We start from the raw sequence: 13,344 nt of genomic DNA, 5'->3' as shown, positions 1-13,344 counted from the left end.
TAAGTGAAATCATTTTTTCATCAGATTGAATTATTTGTTTTATACACAATGTAGAGGAATATTTAATGTGAAACAAAATGTGAATGTATTTAAGAGAGTCTAGATATCTATGTAGATATGTTTACAGTTTGGATCTTTCTTAAGTTCAGAGATCAGCTGTCGTGCTGAGGGTCCAGGATGATTCCCATACAGCCAAAGCACTCTAAGGGCTGATGGGTTTGATCTCACTGCTGATAGTAAAGATCTGAGGCCTTCATCTGTAATACTGCAGAATCTCAGCCTGTAGAGAGAAAGAAGGAAATACTCTCTTAGATCAGCTGAGAGACACACATGAGGACAAAGAGGGAAGCAGTTATTACCTCATGTGTTCTGTGCATGATGGACATGTAAAACATCAAAATAAACCACATCCATATTTCTGAAAGGGGAGAGTATAAATGTACAAAATACAGTTTGGGAGTAATACAGTTAAGGCTTTTGGGTTTCAAAATGATGTGAAATGTGTGTGTGTCTCTATATATGTCGCATGTGTATGAGAGGGTACATTGCATGTTGCATGTTGCATGTGTGTGTGTGTGTGTGTGTAAGAGAGGGAACATGTATATGCCCTGTCAGCAGTCAGTATTTGGTCTTGTGATACTCACTTTAGTTTAGCCTGACAGACAGTAGAGAGAAAAGGACACATATTCTTTGTATACAATGTAACTGTCAAGGTTTTTTTTTCTTTATATGTTCAGTGTGTGTGTTTGTGTTTGTGTGTGCGTGTGTGTGTGTGTGTGTGTGTTTGTGTGTGCGTGTGTGCGTGTGTGTGTGTGTGTGTGTGTGTGTGATTAAGATGGAAAAGTAGAGTGTGTTGTAAGAGAGTGTGTGTGTGAGTGTTTGTGTGTGTGATAAAGATGGAAAAGAAGAGTGTGTTGCAAACGTGTATGTGTGTGTATGTGTTTGTAAGAGTGTGTGTGTGTGTAAGTGATAAAGATGGAAAAGGAGAGTGTGTTGTAAGAGTGTGTGTTTGTGTGTGTGTGTGTGTGTGTGTATGTGTGTGTGTGTGTGTATGTGAGTGATAAAGATGGAAAAGGAGAGTGTGTTGTAAGAGTGTGTGTTTGTGTGTGCATGTGTGTGTGTGTGTGTGTGTGTCAGTGATAAAGATGGAAAAGGAGAGTGTGTTGTAAGAGTGTGTGTGTGTGTGTGTATGTGTGTGTGTGTGTATGTAAGTGATAAAGATGGAAAAGGAGAGTGTGTTGTAAGAGTGTGTGTGTGTATGTGCATGTGTGTGTGTGTGTATGTGTGTCAGTGATAAAGATGGAAAAGGAGAGTGTGTTGTAAGAGTGTGTGTTTGTGTGTGCATGTGTGTGTGTGTGTGTCAGTGATAAAGATGGAAAAGGAGAGTGTGTTGTAAGAGTGTGTGTGTGTATGTGTGTATGTGTTTGTAAGAGTGTGTGTGTGTATGTGCATGTGTGTGTGTGTGTGTGTGTGTGTGTGTGTAAGTGATAAAGATGTGTGTGGGGGAAGGTAGGTGGAAGGCTGTTTCTGTCTGTAAGTGTTAGTGTGTGCATGTGTGTATGTGTTTGTAAGAGTGTGTGTTCGTGTGTGTGTGTGTGCGCAAGTGTGTTTGTGTGTGATAAAGATGGAAAAGGAGACTGTGTTGTAAACGTGTGTGTGTGTGTGTGTGTGCATGTGTGTGTGTGTGTGTGTGTGAAATAAAGATGAAAAAGTAGAGTGTGTTGTGACCGAGCATTCGTTTTATAAGTGTGTGTGTGTGTGGGGGGCAGGGGCGGACCGGACGAACGGGCAAACCGGGCAGTTGCCCAGGGCCTCGGCCACCAGGGGGGCCTCGTCGTATTTCTGATTTTTTTTTTTTTTTTTGCTAATTAAAATAAATCACTTGTCATTGCAAAATAATGACAATTCATAATAAGCATGAAAAACGATTATTTTCGTTTCAGTATCAGCTTAAAATGTAGCTTAATTCCATCATTATTCCAGGTCACGTGACTTTTCTGTCACTGACAATTTTTCGTGTGGTGACGTGTGTGGTTGCATGTAACGCTTTTTAAGTGGCAGCGAGAAAAGAAACAGGAGAGGGCAGGATGAGAAGTTCAGGGAGAAATTACCTAAGGTAACACACAATTTCCAATCAAGGAATTAGTCCGTTGAAGTGGAAGAAATATCTGATAATGTGTCGAGTTCATCTGATAAGTGCGGCTAAGCCAAGTTAAGCGATTGCTAGCAGCAGCAGCAGACAAACAGCTTGTAGTGACACCAACTACTAGCTCTGCTTCTACAAACGGTGAGCCATCATGTACCACAGCTGCCTATATCAGAGACACTGTCACACCCCCACTGACGACACGCATGATACTGCCATGGTCATGAACACAGCTCAAGCACAGCTTGACGACAGCAGTGATGTCAACAATGTGAGTAACATCAATGGTGGTGATACAGTGATTAGTGAAGACCCCTATGGCGTGACAAATTAACAGATAGAGAGAGAATTGAAATGGTTAAAGCAGGACACATTTGGAAGTTTCAGTTGAAAACATTCAGAAACAGAACTATAAAGCATTAATCAAATATAACAAGTAACATTGTTTTGATTAAGTAATACAAAAGTTACACGTCTAAAACACTGCACTGAAAACCTCATAATTCAAATAATTTACAACTGTTTAATTGTTAAAGTCATATACTCACAATAAATGTCAGTTCCACATAACATTAAAACGATTTTTTTTTTCTGCTAGAAACACCCCTGGTGGGGGGGGGGGGGTTGTGCGAGTGTGTGTGTGTGTGTGATAAAGATGGAAAAGGAGAGTGTGTTGTAAGAGTGTTTGTGTGTTTGCAGTGTGTGTGTGTGTGTGTGTGTGTGGGGGGGGGGGGGGGCGTGGAAGGGTGTTTTCTGTGTGTGTGAAAGTCTGTAAGTGTTAGTATGTGTATGTGTTTGTAAGAGTGTGTGTGTGTGTGTGTGTGTGTGTGTGTGTGTGTGTGTGTGTGTGTGTGTGTGTGCGTGTGTGCGTGTGTGTTTGTGTGAGTGCAAGTGTGTTTGTATGGTTGAGCGTATAAGTGTCTATGATTGTAAGAATCTGTCGGTGTGTTTGAGTTTGTGTGCAAGTGTGTGTGTGTGCGTGTGTGTATTAGTGTGTGTGTGTGAGTTTGTGTAAGAATGAGTGTGTGTGTTTGTAAATGTGTGTTTGTGTGAATAAGTGTGTGTTTGTAAAAGTGCATGTGTGCAAGTGTGTTTGTGAGTGTGTGATGAAGATGGAAAAGGAGAGAATACATGGATGTGTGTATTTGAGTTTGCATCTGTGTCTTTGGAAGTGTTTATGTTTGTTTGTCTTTATGTGTGTGTGTGTGTGCGTGTGTAGGTGTGTATAGGTGTGTGTAGGTGTGTGTCTGTGTGTTTGTGTGTGTGTTTGTGTGTGTGTGTGTCTGTGTGTATTAAAGATGGAAAAGGAGAGTGATAAGAAGTTTTAACTCCTGAATTTATACTTTGGAAAAGGAGAGTGTGTCGTAAACGTGTGTGTGTGTGTGTGTGTGTTGGGGGGGGTGGTAGGGGTGGAAGGGTGTTTCTGTGTGAGTGTGAGTGTGTGTGTGTGTGTGTGTGTGTGTGTGTGTGTGTGTGTGTGTGTGTGTGTGTGTGTGTGTGTGTGTGTGTGTGTGTGTGTGTAACTGTGTTTGTGTGTGTGATACAAATAGAAAAGGAGAATGTGTGTATGTGTGTGTGTGTGTTTGTATGATTGAGTGTATAAATGTGTGTGATTGTAAGAATGTGTGGGTGTGTGCGAGTTTGTGTACAAGTATGTTTGTATGTGTGTGATAAAGATGGAAAAATGGGAATGTGTTGAAATAAATGTGTGTGCGTGTGTATTTGCAAGTGTGTTTGTTTCTGTGTATTTGAAAGAATTAGTGTGTGTGTTTGTGTGTGTTTGTGTGTGTGTTTGTAAAAGTGCAGGTGTGCAAGTGTGTTTATGAGTGTGTAATGAAGATGAAAGAAGAGTGTGTTGTAAGTGTGTGTGTGATAAAAATGGAAAAGGAAAGTGTGTATGCATGTGTGTGTGTATGTATATTTACATAGTGTATATACATATATGCATATAGTTTGTGTGTTAAGTTTGTATACATGAATGTGTGTGTTTGTGTTTGCATCTGTGCTTGTAAGTGTGTGTGTGTGTGTGTGTGTGTGTGTGTGTGTGTGTGTGTGTGGAAAAGGAGAGTGATAAGAAGTGTTAACTCCTGAATTGATGTGTTCCCTTTACACGTGAAGATCATGACAGTTCACTATCACTGTCAAATTCACTGATATCAACTCAGTATTTGATCTTGTGATACTCACTTTAGTACCTCCATTTTACATTTGGGATCTTCCAGAAGAGAAGAAAGATGCTTCACTCCTGAGGTTCCTGCTTTACTCCCACTCAGCCACAGCTCTCTCATGTGTGAGGGGTTTGATCTCAGTGCTGATGCAAGAGAACTGAAGCCTTCCTCTGTAATACTGAAGTTTGAGAGGCTGTAAAAAGAAAAGGAAAAGATTTGTTTTCTGTATGTGTGTTTGAGTGTTTGTAAGTAAGTGTGTCCCTGTGTTGTTAAGTGTGTGTGTGTGGAGGGGGGGGGGGGGGGGGGGGGGTAAGTGTGTAAGTGTGTGTATATAATTGTGTGTGTGTGTGTGTTTGTAAGTATGTGTCTCTATGTGTTTGTGTGTTTGTGTGTGTTTGTAAGTGAGTGTGTGTTTGTATGATGAGTTTGTCTAATGAAGATGGACATGGAGTGATAGATTGATATGAAGTGTATGTGTTGGTAAGTATGAATCTATCTGTGTGTTTGTGTTTGTGTGTGTGTGTGTGTTTGTAAGTGAGTGTATGTATGTGTAATGAGTTTGTCTTATGAAGATGGACAAGGAGTGATTGATTGATAGAAAGTGTTTACTGCTGAATTAATAGTGCCCCTTTACATGTGAAGAGCATGACAGTACACTAACATTGTCAAATTCACTGATAGCAACTCAGTATTTGGTCTTGTGATACTCACCCTAGTGTCTCCAGTTTACAGTTGGGATCCTCCAGAAGAGAAGACAGATGCTTCACTCCTGAGTCCCCTGCTTTACTCCCATTCAGCTGCAGCTCTCTGATGTGTGAGGGGTTTGATCTCAGTGCTGATACGAGAGTACTGAAGCCTTCTCCTGTAATACTGCAGTTTGAGAGGCTGTAGAGAGAAAAGGAAAACATTTGTTTTCTGTACGTGTGTGTGAGTGTTTGTAAGTGTGTCTGTGTGTGTATGTGTGTTTGTGTGTTTGCAAGCATGTGCACCTGTGTGTTGTTAAGTGTGTGTGTGTGTGTTTGTGTGTATGTGTGTTTAAGTGTGTGTGGAATTGAGTGTGTGTGTGTTTTTAAGTGTGTGTGTGTGTGTGTGTTATGGTGTTATTTTAGTGCCAAAAGTCACATATGCAAGGAAACGTTTATTCAATCAAATTTCAGATTTTCGCAACTGTGAATTTCTTCTGCAAACTCCATCCAGCAGCCGTGAGAGGAAATTCAACACCTAAAAGAGACATACTCTCTCACGAAAACTTGATCTGCTCGCTCAAATGTATGACTTTTGGCACTGTGTGGGCAGGAACCAAAGCAGGATGGGCTCTTCTCTGATTGGTCCTGATTTGACAGTGGGAGAGTCTAAATTTGAGCGCGCAGAAGATATTCACACTTGCGAAAACCTTTCATTTGCTCAAATATATGTTTCTTCGCATGAGCGAGTTTTGGCACTAAAATTAGTAAGTGTGTGTGTGAGTGTGTTTGTGTGGGTTTTTGTGCTAGTGTTTGTGTATGTGTGTTTGTAAGTGTGTGTCTGTGTGTGTGTTGTGATGGCCCAGCCGGTGAGCAGTGCCCCACATGGCTGAGAACAGCCAGACAAAGGCAATCAAGAGGCATGGTGTTGGATGGGCGGTACTACCCCAGAGGAGCCTCATAGGGAACTCCTCCCCACCCAGGTGTATGGTGTTGGATGGGCGGTACTACCACAGAGGAGTCCCATAGGGAACTCCTCCCCACCCATGTGATCAGCCAATCAGGAGCCTTTTTAACCCCAAACAGAGGGAACTGAAGCCAAACTGGCTTGAGCTACGGAGGAGTGGGAACTAGACGACTTCTAAGCCAGTCTCAGGGCCTGCCTTTCTATTTTCTTGAAGAGCAATTGTTTCTGCATCTCTAATCGCCTCAGGGAAGGCCTGACAGAGCCACTGATGCCAACTGCGAATCCATTGAAACGAATGAGTTACCTTTTGGCACCCCCTCCCTTCTCCACTTCAGTTCATAAAATAAACTCCTAAGTTATATTCACTGCAACCCCTGTTTTTGACTGCTCTGTTCCAGTTTGCGTAAGGCCCCGCTGCCACAGTGTGTGTTTGTAAGTGAGTGTGTGTTTGTGTAATGTTTGTCTTATGAGGATGGACAAGGAGTGATCCCTTTTAGTGAAGAGCATGACATTTCACTGTCACTGTCAAATTCACTGATAGCAACTCAGTATTTGGTCTTGTGATACTTACTCCAGTTTCTCCAGTTTACAGTTGGGATCCTCCAGAAGGGAAGAAAGATGTTTTACTCCTGAGTCTCCTGCTTTACTCTTTGTTAGCTGCAGCTCTCTCATGTGTGAGGGGTTTGATCTCAGTGCTGATGCAAGAGAAGTGAAGCCCTCTTCTGTAATACTGCAGTATGACAGGCTGTAAAAAGAAAAGGGAAAAACATATTTAAAATCAGTTTTCTGGATTAAACATTCATTTATAATAACACTTACTACAGTAGACAATGAATTAATATTCATAATATCAGGAGCATAATAATATAAATATAAATAAACTTTATACAGGATAGTCTTGACTTTTATTTCCCACTGAGCGTTTGTCCCAAAATGAACTTGATATTAGTTTCATAAACTGAGACAACTTCTGCAGTTCATTCCATGAGCTTTTATCATTGAAAGTGAGGATCTTCAAGTGTATATATGTCTGAATCTTTACATGAAAATTTGAAAAGGTGTATTCAAAATTCTCCCAAAATTCATTATTAACCCATTTAGGCCTAAAACGCCTCGAAAAAATGCCTGTAAAACCTATGGGCGATTTAGCAATTGTGTCAACGCCTACTACATTACTGATTTCTCAGCCCCTGTAACAGATTTGAGAGCTTACACCTGTGGCTTTCATGTGAAATTGAATTTTTATTTACAAATATTTACAATATTTACATAACCCTTCTAAAAAGTAAAAAAATATGTAAAAGTGCAGGAACAGCGCAAAACAGTAAAAAAAAAAAAAAGAGTAGGCTATATGACACAGTATATAACAAAGTGAAATAATGTATAACTATATAATTATAATTCTCAAAGGGAAAATTTTAACTTTTGAGTTGTTTATTTGTTTTATTATGAGCAGAAGGGAATACGATTAACATCTATTTTGTTGTCCGTGTAGTTTTTACATACCAGTGATATGTTATGCTCATTTGGACACTATGGATGGAGACTGGACCTGACAGTGTCAACCTCTGAGTTGTTTACTTGTTTTATTATGAACAGAAGGGAATAAGATTTTGATCAACAATTATAACTATTTTGTTGTCCATGTAGTTTTTACAGTGATATTTTATACTCATTTGGATACTATCACTGAGATACAGATTAACTAGTTTACTGTCAAATATTCCATTCAAAGGGAAAAAACAGGAATAATTCAAATATTAAAAAAAAAAAACTAATTTCAAGTACATCTTATTTATCAACTGATGAATACTGTATGATGGGCTGAAATGGAAGGCAACCAAAGCATTCACTATAATAAAGTCAAACGAGGATCCACTAGCATTAACTGATTATAAACAACAACATTCTATAGGGACTGATTATTGTTTCGAAATACTACAGAGATTTACTAATGCAAGGAATAGAGAGATGTCGATAGTTATTAATTGTATTTCAAATTTGCTCGTTCACACAAAGTTTTAACAACATAGCTAGCTAGCTAGCTTAGTGTTAACATAGCCCTCTACCATATTCCTTTTCATTTACCTCAAGTAAACCTACATTTAAGCAAGTAACAATCGTTAACAACTACAGATAACCACATCTGTAACTAACAGTACTCACAATTCACTCCTTGCCTATTTTACTTTGAGCTAAACTCCTTGGCTATAATCCTGGATGTCGTTGAAGAGACGTTACTTGGCAGAGTGAGAAAGCCAACGATTTCTTTTTAAAGCCAAAACATTTGGGGGGTCTGAAGAGCAAACAACACTATCACGTGTCTATTCTGATGCATTTCATTGGCCCAGAGGCCGACAATTTCGGCAAACCCCCCTACCCCCTTATACCGGAAAACGACGTATATGATTTCCCGGCCTTAAAGGTAGAATGACGCAACAGCGCTCCCGGCTTTAAAGGTAGAACAGTGGCAATGCTTTCCCGGCTTAAATGGGTTAAGGAATACTGAAGAATCACAATGTCATACCTGAGTGTCTCCAGTGCACAGTTTGGGTTCTCCAGTCCGCTACAGAGTTCTTGGACCCCAATATCTCCAATACTGTTGTCACTGAGATCCACATTTCTCAGTTTTGAAGATGGTTTGCTGAGGATACATGCCAGTGCTGTACAGCTCCTTTCAGTGAGCCCACAGCTATTGAGCCTTTAGGGGGAAACAAACACCAGTGACTATAAGCTCAATAAAAAGGACAATGCTGCTGTCTGTATATTAGTGTTTGGCTTCTAAACCAATTAACAAATCTGACAAAATGTTTCTTGGAATGGAGGAATTGATTGACTGTGGGATTAAAACAGTTCTCAGGGCAACTTTAATAGTAAAATGTGATTTAATTGCAACAAAAGCCCATTTCATTAAAACTTAGTCACATTTTACCCTATGCCAATAGTGAGATAATCCACCCCCTCTAGGCAATCACATGTTTATTTGCATTAGAAGACTTTATATGAATTTGTGTTTCTTGTCAGGGTTTATTATTTGAATGGTCAAAATGTGCATTAAAAAGTTAGATGGAAACAGTCATTAACTCCTCCCATCTTGAGAATACAGACTTCCACTATACTTACTGAGCCTTTTGAGATTCCTCCACTACTGGCTGCAGCCTTAGGAGACCTTCATCAGATCTGATGTACTTCTTCAAGTCAAACACATCCAGGTTCTGTTCTGATGTCAGCAGCACAAACACTAGAGCTGACCAATGGGCAGGTGAGAGTTCAGATCCAGAAAGTGTCCCAGCACTCAGGAAGCTCTGGACCTCTTCCACTAAGGAGTGATCATTGAGTTCATTCAGACAGTGGAAGAGGTTGATCACCCTTTCTGATGAAGGAACCTCCCTGATCTTGTCTTTAATGTAACTGATTGTTTGTTCATTGCCCATCTGATTTTGTCTTCTCTGTAGTAGGCCATGCAGGAGAGTCTGGTTAGACTCCAGAGAGAGGCCAAGAAGGAAACGGAGGAATAGGTCAAAACGTCCATCTTCATGCTCCAAAGCTTTGTCCACGGCACTCTTGTGTAAGATGGTCATGGATTTGTGCAATGATCTCATTCCCATAAGATGAAAGCCTTTTCTGAGGGCTTGCTTTGGAGAAATTATGTCTTTCCTTTTCATTATTAACATCAGAAGAGCATATAAAGCTGCAAGATACTCCTGGACACTTAAATGCACGAAGCAGAACACCTTCCCTTGATAAAGCCCTGATTCTTCTCGAAAGATCTGTGAGCAAATGCCAGAGCATACTGCTGCCTCTCTGACATCGATGCCAGACTCTTTTAGGTCTTCTTCATAGAAAATCAGATTACCCTTCTCTAACTGTTCATATGCCAACTTTCCAAGACCAAGGATAACTTCCGGGTTCCACTGTGGATCAAGGTCTTGCACATTTTCAAACTTTAGGTTGCTCTGTTTGGTTTGAAAAATAAGGAAATAGGTATACATCTCTGTCAAAGTCTTTGGAATCTGTCCACCTCCTGAAGAGCCCAGTAAGACTGCAAGAACAGTAGCAGCAATCCAGCAGAACACTGGTATGTGGCACATAATGTGGAGGCTCCTTGATAATTTGATATGAGAGACTACTCTGCTGGCAAGATTCTGATCACTGATCCTCTTCCTAAAGTACTCCTCCTTCTGTGGTTCATTGAACCCTTGTACCTCTGTGACCCGGTCAACACACTCAGGTGGGATTTGATTGGCTGCTGCTGGTCGAGAGGTAATCCAAAGTAAAGCAGAGGGGAGCAGATTGCCCTTGATGACATTTGTCAGGAGTACATCCAATGAAGTGATCTTTGTCACATCAGTTAAACTTTCATTATTCTGAAAGTCTAGTTGGAGTCGACATTCATCCAGACCATCAAAGATGAACAACACTTTGTACTTCCCTTTGCTGGGAAAAGTTAACTGCTTTATTTCTGTCAAAAAGTGGTGGAGGAGATCCATCAGAGAGAGCTTCTGTTCTGTTTTCATGAGGTTGAGCTCCCTAAACAGTAGTGGAAATATGAAGTGGATATCCTGATTTTCATTTCCCTCTGCCCAGTCCAGGATGAACTTCTGAACTGAGACAGTTTTACCAATGCCAGCAACTCCTTTTGTGACAACACTTCTGATTGGTTTGCCTTGGCCAGGTAAGATTTTAAAGATGTCACTGCATCTGATTGATGTCTCCTGTCCAGCTGGTCTCTTGGATCTTGACTCAATCTGTCTGATTTCATGCTCTTCATTTACTTTTCCACTTCCTCCCTCTGTGATGTAGACCTCTGTGTAGATCTTTTCTAGAAGAGCAGAGCTTCCTTGCTTGGATATTCCTTCAAAAACACTCTGGTACTTGTTCTTGAGATTTATTTTCATCTCAGTCTGACAAACTACATCCAGCTCATCTATTTCACAAAAAAATCAAAACATAATAATGTTTTGTAAGCCACTGACACCTACATTTACTAATTACTTTGTTGCTAATGCAGCTTATTGATGCACCTAAATACAAATGCAAGAGAAGGAAGAATTCTTACTTTGTTGCAGTTTGTCAGCAAGATCTTTCTGCTTCATATTCCTAAGGAAGTGCAGTGCCATCTTCAGAGCCGCTTCTCTGGCATCACTCTCATCCTCCTCTTTACTCTCAAAGTTCTCTTGGTAATCTGGACTCAGCATCCTCTTGAATCTCTTCAGCTCATTCTTCACAAAGGTGATGATCTTCTCCTCTAACACCTAATGCACAAATATTTGGTCACACTTTGCATTGCATGAATCTTGTTAAATGGTCATTATGCCATAGAACCATAGTACCAGAACATTTATAGACTTATAGACAAAAGCACAGAACCATGCTACATGCTTCCATGCTACAAAAGCACAGAATAATGTGTTCTTTAAGACTTTATGCCAGTAATCATAAACTAATCAAATGTATAGTGGAAGAAATGACACTTTATTGACATAGGAAAAAAATGGCATATACTCTAGAAGTTGGCTAGAAGTCTCTCTCTCTCCCTACACCGATCCCCTGTCTCTTTCTCTCTCTCCCGATCCCCTGTCTCTCTCTCTCTCTCTCCCTCCACCGATCCCGTTACTCTCACCCCAGTGTGCTGGTGTAGGCCCTCAGAAAGCAGCGTGCTGGTGTACGGCCCTTAGGGAGGTGTTTCTAACCCAGCCTCCAACGGCCCTCTCTTCCTCCCGTCCCTGCTGAGACCTGCATGTGCTTGCTAACCATCATTAATGAATCCACATTCAAAACAAACTCCCCTAAATGTGGTGAATGACACGGTTTTAGGAAAAGTCATTGAGTAAAACTGCATATGGGGATCAAACATAGTTCTAGTATTTTAAAAGCAAGGTAAAAATCAGCAAGTTGCACCCAGCTAGTTAGCAAGATTGCACTGCTTACTAACTAACATTGGTAAATCCAGGTTTACCACACAGTTAAAACAATAACCCTAACTTGCATAAGATGTTTCACTGTAGATGTCAAGGCTCCCATGTTGGCTGGGAAATGCATGTATTTGACCCTTCTATTGAGATTGCGAGTAATGTTTCTTGGCTATATTCCCGAAGTCCACCAATCCGAAACTATACTTTTAAGTCCATTTCACCAGGTTGCCTGCATCAAATTCCAACATCCAATATACCAGAAAGGATGCCAAGAGCATGCTCTAAAGCTGGTCACATGTAAACGTTTTTATAAACGCATCTTAATTCTGTGCTCAATAGTTTTATTTTATTACGATTTTTCACATCATCCAAAACTATTTTCCAGGACAACTGTTTCAATTTCCATGTAAGTGTTCACTTTTGCTCAGTTTCCATGACTTTTCCAAACCTGGAAAATGAAAAAATAAATTCCATGTTTTCCATGGTTTCCAGGTACCGTGGGAACTCTGCATATGTTGCTTTTTAAACATGTTTTAAGTGTTTATGAAAGTGATTTAAAATCCTCATTTGGTTACATCATTTAGTGATACAGCTTTTCACTGAGTTTACTCTTCACTGGGATTGATCTAGGCAGCAGTAGCTGTTTGGTTTACTGTGAGATAAGTCTGCTTTAACTGCTGCTTCTACTCTAGAGATTGACTTGTAGTAGAGACATGCTGCCTGAATGTACAGGCCTCTCTTTTCGTTAAAGTACGTCTAGTCAGGTGAATTTTGGGAAGAAGTAATGAGATTGAAGGCAGTACATGTGCATGCATGAAGTCCATGAATAATATAGAATATTTTAAATAATCTAAGCAAACGACTATGGAGAAAATGGCTCAGCCCTTCTGATAGGGAAAGGATAAGGAGCCTTATGTGAGCCATGACTATACAATACGTGCTCTGTGAAATTTACACAAGGATCATTTTATATTAACATGTCTTTCCAAAAGACATACAAATATCAAATGTTAAATCATATTAAACCCATATCCATTATCATTATTGCTGAGTATGTCTGTGTTTGCTGCATATTAACTGTATTCATTATCATTATTGCTGAGTACGTCTGTGTTTGCATATGAACTGTATTCATTATCATTATTGATGAGTATGTCTGTGTTTGCTGCATATTAACTGTATTCATTATCATTATTGCTGAGTATGTCTGTGTTTGCTGCATATGAACTGTATTCATTCTCATTATTGCTGAGTACGTCTGTGTTTGCTGCATATGAACTGTATTCATTCTCATTATTGCTGAGTACGTCTGTGTTTGCTGCATATGAACTGTATCCATTATCATTATTGATGAGTATGTCTGTGTTTGCTGCATATGAACTGTATTCATTCTCATTATTGCTGAGTACGTCTGTGTTTGCATATGAACTGTATTCATTATCATTATTGATGAGTATGTCTGTGT

The 13,344-nt window shown here is 40.0% G+C and overlaps 1 protein-coding gene across 1 annotated transcript in view; it reads right to left on the bottom strand.

Moving 5' to 3' along the window:
• Positions 1–11,109, bottom strand: part of LOC308382328 (protein NLRC3-like) — a gene marked incomplete at its 3' end in the record, with an annotated part of 13,498 nt that extends 2,389 nt beyond the window's left edge. Inside the window, exons 1-7 of the mRNA XM_080860050.1 lie at positions 11,024–11,109; positions 9,088–10,891; positions 8,492–8,665; positions 6,544–6,709; positions 5,551–5,666; positions 5,026–5,184; positions 4,342–4,507 (exon numbers count right to left, since the gene is read on the bottom strand). Coding sequence (XP_080716176.1) covers positions 4,342–4,507; positions 5,026–5,184; positions 5,551–5,666; positions 6,544–6,709; positions 8,492–8,665; positions 9,088–10,891; positions 11,024–11,084 — 2,646 coding nt within the window. The 5' untranslated portion in view covers positions 11,085–11,109. The remainder of the gene's footprint in view (positions 1–4,341; positions 4,508–5,025; positions 5,185–5,550; positions 5,667–6,543; positions 6,710–8,491; positions 8,666–9,087; positions 10,892–11,023) is intronic.
• Positions 11,110–13,344: the final 2,235 nt, after the last annotated feature.

The sequence above is a fragment of the Sprattus sprattus genome (genome assembly GCF_963457725.1).
Source record: "Sprattus sprattus genome assembly, chromosome: 21".
In the NCBI taxonomy this organism is placed as follows: Eukaryota; Metazoa; Chordata; class Actinopteri; order Clupeiformes; family Clupeidae; genus Sprattus; species Sprattus sprattus.
Note: the sequence above shows the minus strand (reverse complement) of the source record. Positions and strands in the feature narration are given on the sequence as shown.